General features: G+C 34.8%; 1 protein-coding gene across 13 annotated transcripts in view; it reads left to right on the top strand.

Annotated features, from left to right (window-relative positions):
* BTBD10 (BTB domain containing 10) overlaps positions 1–18,862 on the top strand; it is a 74,914-nt gene that overhangs the window by 38,810 nt on the left and 17,242 nt on the right. For 12 of the 13 annotated variants that reach the window (XM_032240830.1, XM_032240825.1, XM_032240828.1 and 9 more), the window contains 4 exons: positions 5,305–5,501; positions 7,421–7,706; positions 10,221–10,323; positions 13,076–13,196. In XM_032240830.1, the coding sequence (XP_032096721.1) occupies positions 5,348–5,501; positions 7,421–7,706; positions 10,221–10,323; positions 13,076–13,196 (664 nt within the window). In that variant the 5' untranslated portion in view covers positions 5,305–5,347. The remainder of the gene's footprint in view (positions 1–5,304; positions 5,502–7,420; positions 7,707–10,220; positions 10,324–13,075; positions 13,197–18,862) is intronic. The other variant, XM_032240817.1, reaches the window with a different exon arrangement.

Genomic DNA, 18,862 nt, shown 5'->3' with positions numbered 1-18,862 from the left:
TCTGATAATCTTCACCTTTTATGGTTTAGACTGTTTACATTTAAATGGCTTAGACTATCCGTCTTTAATGTGATTATTGACATGGTTAAGGTTAAGTCTTATCTTGTTATTTATTTTCTGTTTGTCCCCTTTGTTCTTTTTCCTTCTTCTTAACCCCTTTTTTCCTTTGCCCTCTTGGATTAACCAAATCTTTTTATGATATTATTTTATCTCCTTTTTTAGTATTAACTGTAATTTTTTGTTTTCTTATATTAGTGGTTACTTTAGTATTAACAGTATACATCTTTAACTTATCACAGTATACCTTTAAGTGATGTTATACTGTTTCTTGTGTGGTGTAAAAACCTTACAAAAGTTTACTTCCATTTCTTTTGCCCAGACTTTGTGCTGCTCTAGTTATATGTATATGTTATAAACCCTATATTATATTTTCATTATTGCTTAATCTTTCATAGAGATTTAAACAATTGAAAAAAATTACATTCTTCCATGCAATTATTTTTTCTAGTTGTCTTCATTCCTTTGTGTAGATTCATGTTTTCATCTGGCATTAGCTTCTTTTTTTCTGCCTGAAGGACTTCTTTTTAACTTTTCTCGTAATGCAAGTCTTCTGATGATGAATTCATTTATCTTTTTTTTCTCTGAATATATCTGTTTTCTTATTTTTTCAACAAATCAATTAATGCAGATCCTTCTTATTTTTGAAAGATGTTTTTACTGGCTATGACAAACCTAGGTTGACAGGGTTTGTTTGTTCTTGTTTAAAGTGTGTGGAATTTGTTGTGCGTATTGAGTCTGTGGGTTTGTAATATTTGCCAAATTTGGTGATAGTTCAGATATTACTTCCCTTTTTTTCCTTCCCACTTCCTTCGTGGACTCCATTTGTACCCATATTAGGCTACTTGAAATTGACCTGCAGCTCACTCATGCTGTTTGTTTTTCTGTTTTCTCTGTCTTTTTTATTTTGAATATTTCCTATTGAATTGTCTTCAGATTTGTTAATCTTTTCTTCTATAATGTGTAATCTCCCATTAATTCATTCAGTGTGTTTTTCTTTTTTAAAAATTATTTTTCATTGACATATAATAATTATACATATTTAGAGGTATTGAGTGATATTTCAATGCATGTATATAGTATGTAATGAGCAAATCAGTGTGATTAGCATATCTGTCACCTCAAACATTTATCATTTTTTTAAATGTTGAGAACATTGAAAATTCTCTCTTCTAGCCATTTGAAAATATATAATAAATTATTGTTAACTATAGTCATTTCAAAGGGCCATTTAGTATACTTTTCATCTCACATGTAATCATTTTTATCTCTGGAAGTTTGATTTGCATCTTTTTTATCCTCTATGTTTCTTCATTGCTTTTTGGAGGACTGTGGTTAGAGTGACTTTTTAATGTTTTTATTTCTAATTCTAACATGTATCAGTTCAGGTTTGATTTCACTTGATGTTGTTTTCATCATGGGTTATGTGTTCTCACTTCCTTGCATGCCTGATAATTTTTGATTGGATGCCATACATTGTGAATTTTACCTCATTTGTGTGTTTGATATTTCTTATTCTTAGAATAAGGACCACAGAACTTTGCTTTGCAGTCCTTTTTGGTCTTGCTATTAAAATTTGTTAGGGGAGCAGGAGCAGTGCTCAGTCCAGTTAATTATTTTCCATTTTAGAGTCTTCTCATTCTCTTCCCAATGCCCTATAAGTTATTAAGCTTTCCAGTCTGAATCAGTGGGAACAGGACCTATTTCTGGCCCTGTATGAGTGCTGGACACTATTTCCTCTGACACTTTGAGTTGGTTCTTTCCCCAGCTTTTCATGTGTGACTGTTACCCAGCTCAGTACTCAAGGAGGACCCTGCAAATTTCTGAATTTTTCTCTCTGTGTTGCTCTCTCCTCTCTGGTACTCTTCCTTGAGAACTCTAGCCACCTCTTATCCCAATGTCTCAGATTCATGTTTCACTTAGAGTCCATTGGGTTCTGCTTGTGTTTCCCCTCTCTGTGTTTACTCTGCAAATGCCCTCAAGATAGTAATTTGGGATAATTGTTGGACATAGCTCATTTGCTTTCCATTTTTCAGTGATGATTCTCCTTTATTGCCTGATGTGCCATGTCTTGGAGACTGTTGTTTCATATATTCTGTTTGGTTTCTTGGGTTGTTTCAGACAGGGTATAAACTCAGTCCTTGTTATTCTGTCTTGGCTGGAAATATATATTAGGGCTAATCTGGTCTTCATGCCCTTAGTTCATGAATCTCAAGCTCTTCAATGCAGCCTGAAGCAGAGCTTTCCCTCTGAACTTGCTCATCCTCATTTTATTTTGTACATATTAACTGTTTTTGCCTTTAGAGTGCTTTCTTAATCTAAAAGTATTGAATTAAATATAGTAGGACATAATTCGTCTTCCATGACATCTGATTTTGAAGATCTGATTCCGGGTTCAGTCTACGTGGGAATTAAAAGATGGAAGTGTATTATGACACCTTTTGAATTCATTTAAAATCTAAGTGGTTTAGAAATGAAGCCAGTATTTTAGCAGTATCTAATCTTTCAGCTACAGATATGTCTGGTGAAAATGCTTTTTTAATTACTCAGTCTGCTTGGCCCTTACTCAAACTGAACATTTAGCTTGTATTTGTCTTATTCATACTTGTGGTTGTACCTTGTCCATGAAATTACTAGACTCGTATTTAGATAATGTGCTTTATTATAGTTGAAAATGATGAAAATTTGGTAGCCAGAATAATTTGAAGAGTTATATTTTCTATATAAGATCTTTGTTCTATTTAGTATAGATTCCTTTTTTCCCCAACTTTAGAAAACAAACCAGATATGCCAGTATTCCTACTCAAAGGATTTTTTTAAAAATAAATGCAGTAGGATCTTTTGATTTGTTCTGTTTGAAAAAAAGATTATGTTCTACCAATGCAGCTGTCCTCTGATTTTTTCACTAGAATGAAGGTGGGAGTAGAATTTTTCTCTGTAGGTTTATTTTTCTGGAACTAACTTTCAGGCTCCATACAAAGTTAGCTTTATATTCTGTCCTTGTAGTCTATTATAGCAAGGTGATGACTGATTTTTATAATGAAAGAAACCACCAAAATAACAAAAAGTATTAAAGCTAATAATCAAAGAGATGACCCTGAGACACTGAAAGATATAAAACTGCTTTCTGAATCACCAAGAAGATTAAATTTTAACTCGTGGTTTTGCTAAAGGAGAGCAGTATAATATGGAAGGGGCACTGGAATGAATCAAAAGGCTTAGGTTATAGTGTTATTAACATTTCCACTAAATACTATATGACCCTGAGAAAGTCTTGCGGTTTTGAACTTTGATATCCTCATCTGTCATAACTAAATTAATATTTCATGAGTAATTATGTTGTGTCAGGTATATTGCTAGTCAGCTTACTTATTGTACTTCATTTAATTTACCTATTAACCTTAGAGAATAAATAGAACCTACATTTTGCAAATGAGAAGCCTAAGGTTCCAAAATATTGAGTATCATTCAAAATGCCAAGCATTAAATTACTAGACGATAATTTCACTCTAAAGCCATGACTTTTCTTCTGTTTCTAAAAAGCACTTTAATATTTTTAAACCATGAACGATAGTATATGCTAACATAGTAAATTTACAAATTGCCTTAGGTCTGACTTTATTATTTTTATTACTATCAGTTTTGTTATTTGCAGTGCATTTTAATTACTGAAATTTTATCTATTTGTCAGAGTCTGGACACTAGTGATACACAAGTGGCTACTCTTTAGCAATGCCTTTTTTCTTTGAGATCCTAAAACACTTATTATTTAATACCCATTTAATAGTTATATATTTGGGAACTCTTTAGTAGCTTAATATTTGGAAGTTGGGATAGCTCTTGAATTGTTTAAAATTCTACATGTTCATCTATTACTGCTACACTTAGAAAACAAGCTCCTGAGGAAGCTTCTCTTTCTATTGGCTTTTAGTATAGCATTGTGCATATAGTATGTGTAACTTAATACATAATTATGTTAATATATTCTGTAAACTGGACTATTTTAATCAACATTCTGAGTTATTCACTTCTGGTGAACTTTATTATATATAAGATATTTTAAAGTTTTAAAAAATTCTGTGACTTTATGTGGTAAGAGTAGGTAGGTTTGTTAGGTTTATAAGAGAAATGCTTTTCTTCATCATCTTTTTTTTTTTTAAAGACACAGTCTCTCTGTCACCCAGGCTGGGATGCAGTGGCATAATCTTGGCTCGCTGCAATCTCCATCTTCCAGGTTCAGACAATTCTTGTGCCCCAGCCTCCTGAGTAGCTAGGATTACCCGTGTGTGCCACTGCACCGAGATAATTTTTTTTTTTAAGATGGAGTCTCGCTCTATCGCCTAGGCTGGAGTGCATCGGCATAATGTCGGCTCACTGCAGCCCCCGCCTCCTGGATTCAAGCGATTCTTTTGCCTCAGCCTCGCAAGTATTTGGGACTGCAGGCACCCACCACCACGCTGGGCTTGTTTGTATATTTAGTAGAGACAGGGTTTCACTATGTTGGTCAGGCTGGTCTCGAACTCCTGACCTTGTGATCTGCATGTCTCCCAAAGTGTTAGGAGTGTGAGCCACTGTGCCCAGCCAATTTTCGTATTTTTAGTAGAGACAGGGTTTTGCCATGTTGGCCAGGCTGGTCTCAAACTCTTGGCCTCCAGTGATTATCTACATTGTGCTCCCAAAGTGCTGGGATTAAAGGTGTGACCCACTGCACCTGGCTGAGAAATGCTTTTCAGAGAAATTTTTAAAAATACCACAGTGTTTTGAAACGACTCAACTCAAAGTTGGTTGATAGAAGTTAGCATGTAGACTTACTTTGTTTGGTAGGGAGACCAATTTCTTTGCCCCATTCCTCAGTTTTTTAAGAGTTCTAGAAGCTCTTGCCTTCTCTTTTTTCCCTGCAATGAGGGAAATAAAAAGAAAATTTAAGTAATATTTAAGATATCTGGGTGATCTAATACTATTATTACTACTACTTCTACTAACTCATATGTTAGTTAACCTTTCTAAGTGTTAATTTTCTTGTTCATAAAAAACTGAGTTCAATTATGTGATCTTCAAAGACACATTATTTCAGAATTTTTAAAGTCTACCAGTTTGAGGTAAATTAGGTTTCAGAATTGAAAAGTAGCATTTGATTTTTAAATGCACTTCAAGGTACTAGCTTTATGTTACTTGGGTTTTTCTTTTAAAATGTTTTGCAATCTTATGTTCTGCTTTTATGGTTAATTTTTCTTTCTAACTTATCAGTACTTCCTCGCGTGTTGCTAAAGGAGCAGTTGATCACACCAAAATGAGTCTACATGGTGCTAGTGGAGGACATGAAAGATCAAGAGATAGACGAAGGTCAAGTGACAGATCACGAGATTCATCTCATGAAAGAACAGAGTCTCAACTCACTCCTTGTATTAGAAATGTGACTTCTCCAACACGGCAGCACCATGTTGGTATGTAAAACCAACTAATCTTCCTGACAGTCCTTAAAAACATGCATTTACCTTTTTAAAACAGTAATTACATTGAATTGTGCCTAACACTGCAGAGTAAAATTAGCTTCTTCTATTCAGTTGTTTCTGTTTTAGTTGAGCTTGGTTCTTGCTGTGAAAAAGCAGTTTGTTAAAATGCAAAGTGAAGGTGAATTTTTTAACATCTGGTACAGTCTTATAAATAATTTGAAAAGCCTTTGAAACTGTGATATATAGATTTTTAGAGTTTTCAAGTTAATATTTGGCTTATGAAATAGATAGCAATAGTTTCTTTTAAAATAGTTTTTAGTAAATTATTGGTAGAAATTTCATTATTATCATGCTGACAAGGGATATGAAAGGTAGAAAAACCATCATGTAATTTATTCTGATTTTTGACAATATCCCAAATTTAATAATAAAAATATATAAAAAGTGTTATGTGTTTTACTTTCTTAGTAACTAGCTCAGGTCTTTCCCCTTCTTCCTACTCATTACTATAAATGAACATTATTACCCCAGGTGAACACATGGTATGACTATAAAACAACAGCTGAAGAAGAGGTGCCTTAGCATGTGAGCTTGCTGATTTTTATTTTCCTCTGCAGAAGGGACAAATTAAAACTTTTGACTTACTATATGCAGCAGTAGTTTCTGATAATCTGTTGTAAATAAAAATCATTAATATTAGGGTCTAATTATGAGAGAAGTTGTCAGTGTTTCAGTTGACCCTGGAAGTCAGATTAGTACTTATAAGCTAGACATCAACAAAAGTATAAATTAGAGTTGACAGTTTGTTACATGCAAAAGTCAGTGTCTGGGAGTAGAATAGCAGGATATAATAATTTATTTTATTAATATTGCTTTAGCAAGTTTTACTTTTAGGATGTTGCCAGTATTGTAGAAACAGGCAATAAAAGGGAGGTGTCAGAGTATCTCTGGAGATGTGTCAAACCTAATTATATAATCAATAATGCTGTACAGAGTGTTCTGAGTAGCCTGAGTCATAGAGGAATTTGGCAAAAGCTGATGAAACTGATGAGATGGAGGTGCATTTTTAGGTCACCTTTAAAGTTTAGTGATCTAGTCTCTAAATGAAAAATCACAAAATCTTAGTTTTTGGTTCTCTTTTGTAGACTATTGGAACATCATAAGAAAATTTTCTGAATTTTAACAATATTTTCTACCTGTGAAAATTACAGACTATAATTATAGATCATAAAATTTGCAGCAGTGCTTTATTCAGCAAACATGAGAATGAGAAGAAAACAATGTATCATGAGCTACTAAAGCTGCTTTATTTGGTAGACATAAAAATCATTAAAAAAATAAATACTCTTACTGTCCTTAGTGAATTTCTTTCATTTTTGGGGGGGCGGGGTGGAGGCACCTTCTTTTTTTGAGATAAATTGCTGGTTTTAGAATGCCCTTATTAACAGTGAGCTTCTAAAGATTGTACTTTGTGTTCTCAGAGTGGTATTATCCCTTTTAGTAATTAGGACAGTTTAAATTGGTATTCTTATTAATCTTTTACTGTAATAACTTTCAAAGCATATTTATTTGACTTGTGAGAATATTCGGTTCCTTGGGTTTCTGTTTTTAAGTGGAGTAATAAAAGCTTCCTTAGTTTTGATGTTAGTTTGCATTAGCATTAGTCAGCTATACATCTTTTTAAAAAGTCTACAAATAAAGATTTTAGAAAACATTTTAATGTTTTGGGTTTTATTCCTAGGAACTAAATGAATGTTTATGGTGTTCTGTTAACATGTTATTTGAAATTAAAAAGTGGAAATGCTGTGACTTAAAACAACTTTTCTAAATCAAAAATTTAAAAAGATATATATACATCTTGAATTTTTAAAAGAAAATTTGCATAACTTTGTTTAACATCTTTATTTCAGAACGAGAAAAAGATCACAGCTCCTCTCGTCCAAGCAGTCCACGTCCTCAAAAAGCATCCCCAAATGGTTCCATTAGCAGTACTGGGAACAGCAGCAGAAATAGTAGTCAGTCAAGTTCAGACGGTAGTTGTAAGACATCTGGGGAGATGGTGTTTGTATATGAAAATGCAAAAGAAGGAGCTCGGAATATAAGAACGTCAGAACGAGTGACGCTAATAGTGGATAACACTAGATTTGTTGTAGACCCATCTATTTTTACTGCACAGCCAAATACAATGTTGGGCAGGTTTGTATTGTTTTAGTTATTTGCATTACTAATTATGAGGTGCTTTTATCGCCATTTTTTCATTTAAGGTTTACAGTAATTCTCTGTTGAAATGTAGCATTTGTTTTACAGATGAAAGAAGTGAACTTTGGAGGCTAAATTATGTGTCCCAAGTTAATACAGCTAGGAAGTGATAGAGTAAGAGCTTGAACTTGGTTTTATTTCTACTGTAATACCAGTAGAAATAGCAAATATATTAGTTATTGAAGTCAGGATACTAAAATATCTTTATAGATTGACACTATAAATGGAATCTAACCAGGTGAATTTAGCAATGATAACATGTTTCCTGTACTTGGGTTCTCATTCAATCATAAAATATAAACAATCAGCATTGTTTGAAGGGGGATATATCCCCAGCAGGTTGTTTAGCTGTGAAGTCAGCATGAATTGTCAGTTTGATGTAGATACTTAAAAAAAAAAAAAAAAAAAAAAAAAGTGGGGAGAATGTCAACAAATAGCAAAATGAAGGAGGTAATTGTCATCTTCTGATTTGTGCTGGTCCAGAGTAATAGATCAATTTAAAGTTTGCAGTTATGGGAACCACAGTCTAAGAAGGATATAGACAATATAGACTTGCATTTTCAACATGTCCAAACTGTATACCTTTTTGTTTTTTTTTTTGAGACGGAGTTTCACTCTTGTTGCCCAGACTGGAGTGCAATGGCAAGATCAGCTCACCACAGCCTCTGCCTTCCAGGTTCAAGCAATTCTCCTGCCTGAGCCTTCGGAGTAGCTGGGATCACAGGCATGTGCCACCATGCCCAGCTAATTTTGTATCTTTAGTAGAGACAAGGTTTCTCCATGTTAGTCAGGCTGGTCTCAAACTCTTGACCTCAGATAATTCACCCGCCTCAGCCTCCCGACTATATACCTTTTAATTGTAAAATCAGTATCTTTATTCACACTAATATCAAATCAAAGGGCATGTGCATGAAATAGAAGTTTACATGAGATAAAATCTTGTCATTTTCTAGATTGCATATGCGATGTGTTGTGTGTGATTTGCCACTGTCTCATAATACAGAATAAATGCTGCCATTGTGATTCTATATACACTTTTGAATAACTAAATATTTTCCTTCAAGGCTGACGCTATGCATTAACCCTTGGAAAAAAATATTTGAACTATAGGCTTTTTTTGTATTTTTAGTATTATAGGGAGGATAGTCAACAGAAGTTATCAGGAATGTGACTTGACACTGTTAATAATACTTTATATTTTTACATGAGATATATAGAAACAGTAAAAAAAAAAAAAATAGATATTTGACATTTTGGTTGTTAGGTTATGTTTTCTTTAAAAAGAAAAGTTTTTTAAAGTATTCATATTGATGTGAAAAGAATAGCTTTCCCCTTTTGTAAAAGGTTGAAATGACGACATTTGATTCCTGAAAGACTAACTTCTTTTTCTTCTCTTTCAATTAGCAAAGCCTTCTTTTTATGTCAGTTGACTAAAGTGTGTCTTTGGGGATGAAAATTAATATTCATGGGAACTGTAAAAAGCAGTTGGCATTCTTTTGGAAACTTTGACATAAAAAAGCTTTGTTGTTCATAGTTTCCTGCGTTACAACAAAAGGAATCTGTTTGAATTAGGAAACTATTGAATAGAATACCTAGTTCAACTATATTTACTTTGAGAATAGTAGTACCATAGGATCTAGAGGTTCATCTTTCTTTAATCATGATTCTTAAATTTTCTGGAGAGTACTAGAGTACATTTTTTATTGTTAAGGACATATTTTGCAAATTGCCTCTTTTCTAAACAGCTGCTGTTAAAGGGCCAACAACATGACTTGAAAAAAAATTAAAGTCATTTGTATTTTTCTTATATAAAAATTAAGAGCTTTTTAATTTATTTTTTTAAACTTGGCCATTATCCTATTTTTTCATTGCTGTCTACCCCACCATTTGATTGCTTGTTTTTCAGTTATAGGATGCAAGTCTAAGAATTTTGAGTAGGATTTGTTACATTTATAATTAAGATTGTTAAATGTAAAACAACCTGACTTGTCCTGTATCATCTTACTTTGTCTCAGTTTAGTTTGCTCTGTGTGCTGTATTATGGCATTAACTGTACAATGAAAATAGCAGTTTTAAGGAAAAAGTACCATTAACATAGTTTCCCTTTTTTTTTCTTCCTGGTAAAATTGGTATTGAAAACTCACCTTTTGCCTTAGATTAATTGGTTCGTGGTGTTTTCTGAGGAGAAGGGGTAGGAAAGCTCTTTAGCTTCTGAATTTTGTCATTTATTTTATTGTTGCTTGCAGGAAATCTAGACTAGTGTTCCTTACCATCAAAAAGAAAATGTTTTTAATATTCCTTCATTTATGATGTTTACCAGAATAAATTAATGATAAAAGTTCTTGAACTAATTTAATGATGTAATTCTTTTTTACTTTTGTATGTGAAATCTATTTTCCCTTTTGAAGGAAGTATTCTATTGAAGTATTTCTCAATTATTTGCTCTCATAGGATGTTTGGATCTGGCCGAGAACATAACTTTACACGACCCAATGAGAAAGGAGAGTATGAGGTGGCAGAGGGAATTGGTTCTACTGTGTTTAGAGCTATTCTGGTGAGTGGTTCTTATGAGTATTAACTTAATTGTAAGACCCCTTCTTGGTAGGTACTTGGATTAGAAGCAGAATTCTATTTGAATTTGTCTTTGGAGTTATTCCAGGATATTGTTTTTCCTAAAATACCATTTAATTTATCTTTATTTTCTTTTAATTTTTATTTTGCAACAGGGTCTTGCTCTTTCACCCAAGCTGGATGGAGTGCAGTGGCACGATCATAACTCACTGCAGCCTCGACCTCTCGGGCTCAAGCAATCCTCCTGCCTTAGACTCCCGAGTAGCTGGAACTACAGGCATGCGCCACTATGCCCGGCTAATTTTTTTTGTTTTTGTTTTTTATGGAGATGAGATCTCACAATGTTTCCTAGGCTGATCTTGAACTCAAGGGCTCAAGCCATCCTCCTGCCTTGGCCTTCCGGAGTGCTGGGATTACAAGTATTGAGCCAACATGCCGTGCTCTCATCTTTATTTTAGCACATACAGATAATGTGATATAAGCAAATAAATTTGATGACCTTCAGGATGATAGGATGAGAGACTATTAAACTCTTAGGTCTACATACACAGTTCTTTCAGGTATTTAGTAACATATCTGAAGTCATATTTACTTCTCTTTAATTCTCTTAAATACGGTATTTCGATCATTTTTACTATCTGAGAGTGAATATGACTGATTCTATTATTTTATTGTATATAACTAGCAATGTGGAAACTTAGAAACATCTAAAAGTCATCTTCAGAATGTATTTGTTAACATCTTTATTTTTTTGTTGGTTTTGGGGGTCTTTTCTTGAGACAGCGTCTCACTCGGTTGCCCAGGCTGGAGTGCAATAGTGCGATCACTGTTACCTACAGCCTCAACTGTCTGGGTTTAAGTGATCTTCCCACCTTAGCCTCCCTAGTAGCTGGGAGTGTAGGCATGTGCCACCACACCTAGCTAATTTTTTGTATTTTTAGTAGATATGAGGTTTTACCATGTTTCCCAGCCTGGTATCGAACTGCTGACCTCAAGCAGCCCTCCTGCCTCAGCCTCCCACCAAGTGCTGGAATTACAGGTGTGAGCCAGTGCCCAGCCGACATCTTTGTTTTAAAACTGTTTTTTTGTTTGTTTGTTTTTTGTTTTTGAGATTTTAAGTTTTTTTTTTTGTTTTTTAAATAATTTATCTTACAGAGTCTCTACTTGTAATTTAAATTCAGTGATTTTGATCATAAGGCTAGGTGTGGTGGTTCATGCCTATAATCCCAGCATGTTAGGAGACTGAAGCAGGTGGGTGGTTTGAGTACAGGAGTTCGAGACCAACTTGGGCAATATGGCAAAACCCCAGTTCTACCAAAAGAATATATCCAAAAATTAGCTGGGTGGAATGCCTGTAGTTCCAGGTATTTGGGAGACTGAGGCGGGAAGATCTCTTGAGCCAGGAGGGGAAGGTTGTAGTGAGCCGAGATCACACCATTGCACTCCAGCGACAGAGTGAGACTCTGTCTTGAAAAAAAAAAAAAAAAAGATTTGATTTATAGCTTCTGACAGTTTGTGCCACAGTCTGAAAATACAATTTTCTTAAATAGTTTGGGGGAAGGGAGGATTCTGTGATCGAAGACAGTTAGGGAAAGTAGTTGATCTTGATCAGGTGAGTATTCATATAAGTACCAGAAGATATTTCACTTCCATTGATGCAGCAACCTTAGAAATTGTGTTACTGGTTACTTAGGTTCTGAACCTCAGGAAGCTTGAGACCGTTTTTTTTTTTTTTTTCCTTTCTTTCTTTTTTTTTTCCTCAGGCTGGAGTGCAGTGGTATGATCTCAGCTCACTGCAACCTCTGCCTCCCAAGCTCAAGTGATGCTCCTGCCTCAGCCTCCTGAGTAGCTGGGATTACAGGCATGTGCCACCATGTCTGGCTAATTTTTGTATTTTTAATAGAGACAGGGTTTCACCATGTTGGCCAGGCTGGACTTAAACTCCTGACCTCAGGTGATCTGTCTGCCTTGGCCTCCCAAAGTTCTGAGATTACAGGCATGAGCCATGGTGCCTGGCCAAGCCAGGTCTTAATTTTAGGGCAAAAGTGCTTTTTTAAGCTTTCCATATTTCCTCTCATGGAATTGAAAGTAATTTTTATCACTCATCTGTGCAGTAACGTATCTGTAATTCTGGGGTCGTCCTTTAACCTGTTAAGTAGATTTTGGAAATAATTAGTATTGCTTCTCATAGTATGGAATCACCAAAGGATATATTAGAAGAAGAATATCTAATGATACATCTTATTTTACGTATTTTAATACTTGAATATGAGTATAATTCTGTGTTAAATTATAATAAACCTCAAATTTTATTAAATTATCTTGGTAATATTTAAGGTAATGTATCATTCAGTTTCGTTTTCTAAAAAAAAATTGAAAAATTTATGACAGTTTTATAGAACTATAACTTGTAGAAGGAAAATACATATGCATTGATATGATGTCATAAGAGAAGACATTAGTTAGGTAATGGGGAGCCCTATGTTCTAATCTTACCTTTGCTTTTAAGTAATTGTATGACAGGTTAAGTCAGTGGATTTCATTTGAACCTGAATTTTCCTTATAGGTAAAATGAAAAAGTAGGTGAACTGAAGCCTCATCTAAGTTTAAACTTCCACAATTCAGAGATGTCAGAGTTCTCTACTATTTCTGAAAATGTTACCAGTCCAACCTTAATAAGTTTTGGCTACCTTGTGCTCCAGATGTTTTATGCTTTCTTTTCTTTTTTTCCCCAGGATTACTATAAAACAGGAATAATCCGTTGTCCTGATGGCATATCTATTCCTGAACTGAGAGAAGCATGTGACTATCTTTGTATCTCTTTTGAATATAGTACTATTAAATGTAGAGATCTCAGTAAGTATGATGTTTTGTGTGTGGGTGGTTTGTAGAATTAGAATATATTGGAACAAAAAGCCTGAAATTGGTGCTGTTTACTTAGTTAGACTTATAGTATTTAATTGAATTATAAAGCATTCTAGTACCACAAAGATTATTAATGGAAGTTTGCAAAGATCTTAATAATCTCCTTGTGCAATTTTCCGAATGTTTTTTCAATTTTAATCATTTTCTTTTTTGACAAACCCTCCCAGATTTCCTGTTAGACTGTTTTCTATATTATTTATTTGTTACCAGTTTTATCTCCTAGATTTGGATATTTGGCTTCGGTCAAGTATGGTCATTTGGCTTCATTTCTTTGATCACATCATTCAAATATTTATAATTTTTTCTATTACCGCATATGATAATATTTGGAGCACTATGGAAAACACAAATCTCAAAAACAATGCCTATCATTAAAGATCCTAGATTGAATGTCTAGCCCTCATTTACATATAGGGCTTGATCCAGGAACTTGAAATATAGTCTCAAAATTCTGTCTAGAACTTTGTAATCTCATCTCTTTGATTGGTATTCTCTCACCACTTCTTTAGTACCCCTACTCCCACCGTTACGCCAACCCTGAGAAAAGACGTGATTATGTTCAAAAAAGTCAAAATAGTTTATGATGTATCAAATGTTGACCTAGATACTTAAGTATCTCCAAGTGACTCCAGCACTTAAGTGGTTGGAGAAGTTCAGAGGAAGGGGAAGTCATTGTGGGCTAGAGAACTGTGGAAGTGTTCAGTGGAAATAGGTAGTAAAGAATGAACTGAATGATTTAGAAAGAGTAAAGAGTATTGTTTTGGGGAATTATGTGTATCTTCCATAGTGCCCAGGATATCATCCTACATGGTAATACAAAAAATTCTAAGACCTGAGGTTTTTGGAGTAAAGATGTAGTAGGTATACTTTGGAAATATAGTAGATCCAGTAGATTGTTGGACAGCGAGAACATACAACTGTACATTTGAACAAAATTGCTTGGCTATTTGCTTTTGAGACAAGAGTCTCTCTCTGTCACCCAGGATTAAGTACAGTGTGGCGCAATCATGGCTCACTGCAACCTCAGCCTCCTGGGTTCAAGCAGGTCTCCTGCCTCAGCCTTCCCAGTAGCTGTGGTTACAGGCACCCTCCAGAGTACCTGGCTAATTTTTTTACATTTTTAGTAGAGATGGGGTTTCACCGTGTTGGCCAGGTTGGTCTCGAACTCCTGACCTCAGATGATGCACCTGCCTCGGTCTCCCAAAGTGTTGGGATTACAGGCGTGAGCACTGTGCTGGGCCAAAGTTGCTGTTTTTTCACATCTTAAAAAAATGGTTTTAGTTGAAATCATGAGCATTGTAGATCCCTGATTTCAAGTTTTGTGTCTTTATTCATAGGACCATTTAAACTAATCTTTATATAATTTGATGTTGAATTTTGGTGACTTGCAGAGATTAAAAAAAAAAACTTTTTTTACAGATGATATGAATCTCTTAGTTCTGCAATCTTTTGTTGTGCATAGTTTTACCTTGTCATTACTACTAAGTATCTTTTATTATGGATTAAAAGTAATATGTGGATTAAAAGGGTATGTGTAATGTGATTATCCTAGACTTTTAGCTTTTCTGTGATATTTGTAGTTGTTTCTAGATTACTTGTAATATATGTTACTAAAAATTAAGAGATTCTCAAAGATGTTTTAAAAAATATATAGAAATTCTAAAAATGTATAGAATTTGAAGAGATGGAAGTGGTCTTATATAAATGGAAGTAGCGTTGAGTCCAAAAGTAAATTTTTTTTCTTGCAAATGTGTGCCTTTGCTGAATATTTGAAATGGCATGTTGCACTAAAATAACTGGGCTTATATCTTAATTTAAGAAGAAATTATACAATTTGCTTGCATGTTCTCTCTTTCTGGTTCATGCACTCTTTTTCAGTTTGTGGCATTAAACTAATTTGGACTTGAGGACAGCGACTATATCTTTTTGACTTTGTTGAATTAATAAATTATTGTATTCCCTTGTGCATTTTTAGGACCCTCTTCCACTGGTTGTCTCCTTTGGAACCATCAGTCTTTCCCTCTCTCCATATATTAATCCTCAGGCTCAAACATACTCAAATATAACTTATGTCTATTCTAGACATTCAAAAACATTCTCATAAAAAAAAAACTTGTGACAATTTGACTTCCTCCTTTCCTAATTGAATACCCCTTATTCCTTTTTCTTGCCTAAGTGCTCTAGCTCAAACTTCCAATACGATGTTGAATAGGAGTGGGGAGATAGGGCATTCTTGTCTAGTGCCACTTTTCAAAAGGACTGATTCCAGTTTTTGCCCATTCAGTATGATATTGGCTGTGAGTTTGTCATAAATAGCTTTTATTATTTTGAGATACATCCTATGAATACATAATTTGAGAGTTTTTATCGTAAAGGGCTGTTGAATTTTTTTGAAGGCCTTCTCTGCATCTATTGAGATAATCATGTGGTTTTTGTCTTTGGTTCTGTTTATGTGATGGATTATATTTATAGATTTGCATATGTTGAACCAGCCTTGCATCCCAGGGATAAAGCCTACTTGATCGTGATGGATAAGCTTTTTGATGTGCTGTTGTGTTCAGTTTGCTGGTATTTTATTGAAGATTTTCGCATCAATGTTCATCATGGATATTGGCCTGAAATTTTCTTTTTTAGTTGTGGCTCTGCTGGGTTTTGGTATCAGGATGATGTTGGTCTCATAAAATGAGTTAGGGAGGATTCCCTCTTTTTGTATTGTTTGGAATGGTTTCAGAAGGAATGGTATCAGTTCCTCTTTGTACCTCTGGTAGAATTCGGCTGTGAACCCGCCTGGTCCTGGACTTTTTTTGATTGGTAGGCTATTTATTGCTGCCTCAACTTCAGACCCTGTTATTAGTCTATTCAGGGATTCACCTTCTTCCTGGTTTAGTCTTGGGAGGGTGTAAGTGTCCAGGAGTTTATCCATTTCTTCTAGATTTACTGGTTTATGTGCATAGAGGTGTTTGTAGTAATCTCTGATGATAGTTTGTATTTCTGTGGAATCGGTGGTGAATATCCCCTTTATTATTTTATATTGCATCTGTTCGATTCTTCTCCCTTTTCTTTTTTATTAGTCTGGCTAGTGGTCTATCTATTTTGTCGATCTTTTCAAAAAACCAGCTCCTGGGTTTGTTGATCTTTTTTAAAGGGTTTTTTTTTGTGTCTCTGTCTCCTTCAGAGACAGTTCTGCTCTGATCTTAGTTGTTTCTTGTCTTCTGCTAGCTTTTGAATTTATTTGATGTTGTTCCTCTAGTTCTTTTAATTGTGACTACAGGGTGTCGATTTTAGATTTTTTCCTCGCTTCTCATGTGGGCATTTAGTGCTATAAATTTCCCTCTAGACACTGCTTTAAATGCATCCCAGAGATTCTGGTACCTTGTGTCTTCATTCTCATTGATTTCAAAGAACATCTTTATTTCTGCCTTCATTTCATTATTTATCCAGTAGCCATTAAGGAGCAGGTTGTTCAGTTTCCATGTAGTTGTGTGGTTTTGAGTGAGTTTCTTAATCCTGAGTTCTAATTTAATTGCACTGTGGTCCGAGAGACTGTTTGTTATGATTTCCATTCTTTTGCATTTGCTGAGGAGTGATTTACTTCCAATTATGTGGTTAATTTTAGAGTAAGTGTGATGTGGTGCTGAGAAGAATGTGTATTCTGTGGATTTGGGGTGGAGAGTTCTGTAGATGTCTATTAAGTTTGCTTGGTCCAGATCTGAGTTCAAGTCCTGGATATCCTTCTTAATTTTCTGTCTCATTGATCTAATATTGACAGTGGAGTGTTAAAGTCTCTCACTATTATTTTGTGGTAGTCTAAGTCTCTTTGTAGTTCATTAAGAACTTGCTTTATAATTTTATATTTAGAAGACCCCATCATCTCTGCACAAAATATCTTTAAGATGATAAGCAACTTCAGCAAAGCCTCAGGATACAAAACCAATGTGCAAAAATCACAAATATTCCTATACACCAATATCAGACAAACAGAGAGCCAAATCATGAGTAAACTCCCATTCACAATTGCTACAAAGAGAATTAAATATCTAGGAATACAACTAACAATGGACGTGAAGGCCCTCTTCAAGGAGAACTACAAACCACTGCTCAAGGAAATAAGAGAGGACACAAACAGATGGAAAAACATTCCATGCTTATGGTTAGGAAAAATCAATATCATGAAAATGGCCATACTGCCCAAAGTAATTTATAGATTCAATGCTATCCCCATCAGGCCGCCCTTGACTTTCTTCACAGAACTGGAAAAAAACCACCTTAAACTTCATATGGAACCAAAAGAGCCAGCATAGCCAAGACAGTCCTAAGCAAAAAGAACTAAGATGGAGGCATCATGCTACCTGACTTCAAACTATACTGCAAGGATACAGTAATCAAAACAGCATGGTACTGGTACCAAAACAGAGATATAGACCAATGGAACAGAACAGAGGCCTCAGAAGTAATGCCACACATCTACAACCATCTGATCTTTGACAAACCTGACAAAAACAAGCGATGGGGAAAGGATTCTGGGTTTAATAAATGATGTTGGGAAAACTGGCTAGCCATGTGAAGAATGCTGAAACTTCCTTACGCCTTATACAAAAATTAGCTCCAGATGGATTAAAGATTTAAATATAAGCCCTAACATAATAAAAACCCTAGAAGAAAACCTAGGCAATACCATTCACTACATAGGCATAGGCAAGGACTTAATGACTAAAACACCAAAAGCATTGGCAACAAAAGCCAAAATAGACAAATGAGATCTAATTAAACTTAAGAGCTTCTGCACAGCAAAAGAAGCAGTCATTAGAACTGGCAGCCAACAAAATGGGAGAAAATTTTTGTAAGCTACCCATCTGACAAAGGGCTAATAATGTGGAATCTACAAAGAACTTAAACAAATTTACAAGAAAAAAAGCAAACAACCCATCAAGAAGTGGGCAAACGATATGAACAGACACTTCTCAAAAGAAGACATTTATGCGGCCAACAACATGAAAAAATACTCATCATCCCTGGTCACTAGAGAAATGCAAATCAAAACCACATTGAGATACCACCTCATGCGAGTTAGAATGGTGATCATTAAAAAATCTGGAGACAACAGATGCTGGAGAGGATGTGGAGAAATAGGAACACTTTTACACTGTTGGTGGGAGTGTAAATTAGTTCAACCATTGTGGAAGACAGTGTGGCAATTCCTGATTCCTCAATGATCTAGAACTAGAAATACCATTTGACCCAGTAATCCCATTACTGGGTATATACCCAAAGGATTATAAATTGTTCTGTTATAAAAACTCATGCACACGTATGTTCATTGTGGCACTGTTTACAATAGCAAAGACTTGGAGCCAACCCAGATGCCCATCAATGATAGACTGGATAAAGAAAATGCAGCATATATACACCATGGAATACTGTGCAGCCATAAAAAAGGATGAGTTGATGTCCTTTGCAGGGACATGGATGAAGCTGCAAGCAATCATTCTCAGCAGACTGACAAAAGAATGGAAAATCAAACACTGCATGTTCTCACTCATAAGTGGATATTGAACAATGGGAACATATGGACAGAGGGAGGGGAACATCACACACTG

The sequence above is a fragment of the Sapajus apella genome, unplaced genomic scaffold, assembly GCF_009761245.1.
Source record: "Sapajus apella isolate SASKATOON/1434 unplaced genomic scaffold, GSC_monkey_1.0 scaffold47, whole genome shotgun sequence".
Classification (NCBI taxonomy): domain Eukaryota; kingdom Metazoa; phylum Chordata; class Mammalia; order Primates; family Cebidae; genus Sapajus; species Sapajus apella.
Note: the sequence above shows the minus strand (reverse complement) of the source record. Positions and strands in the feature narration are given on the sequence as shown.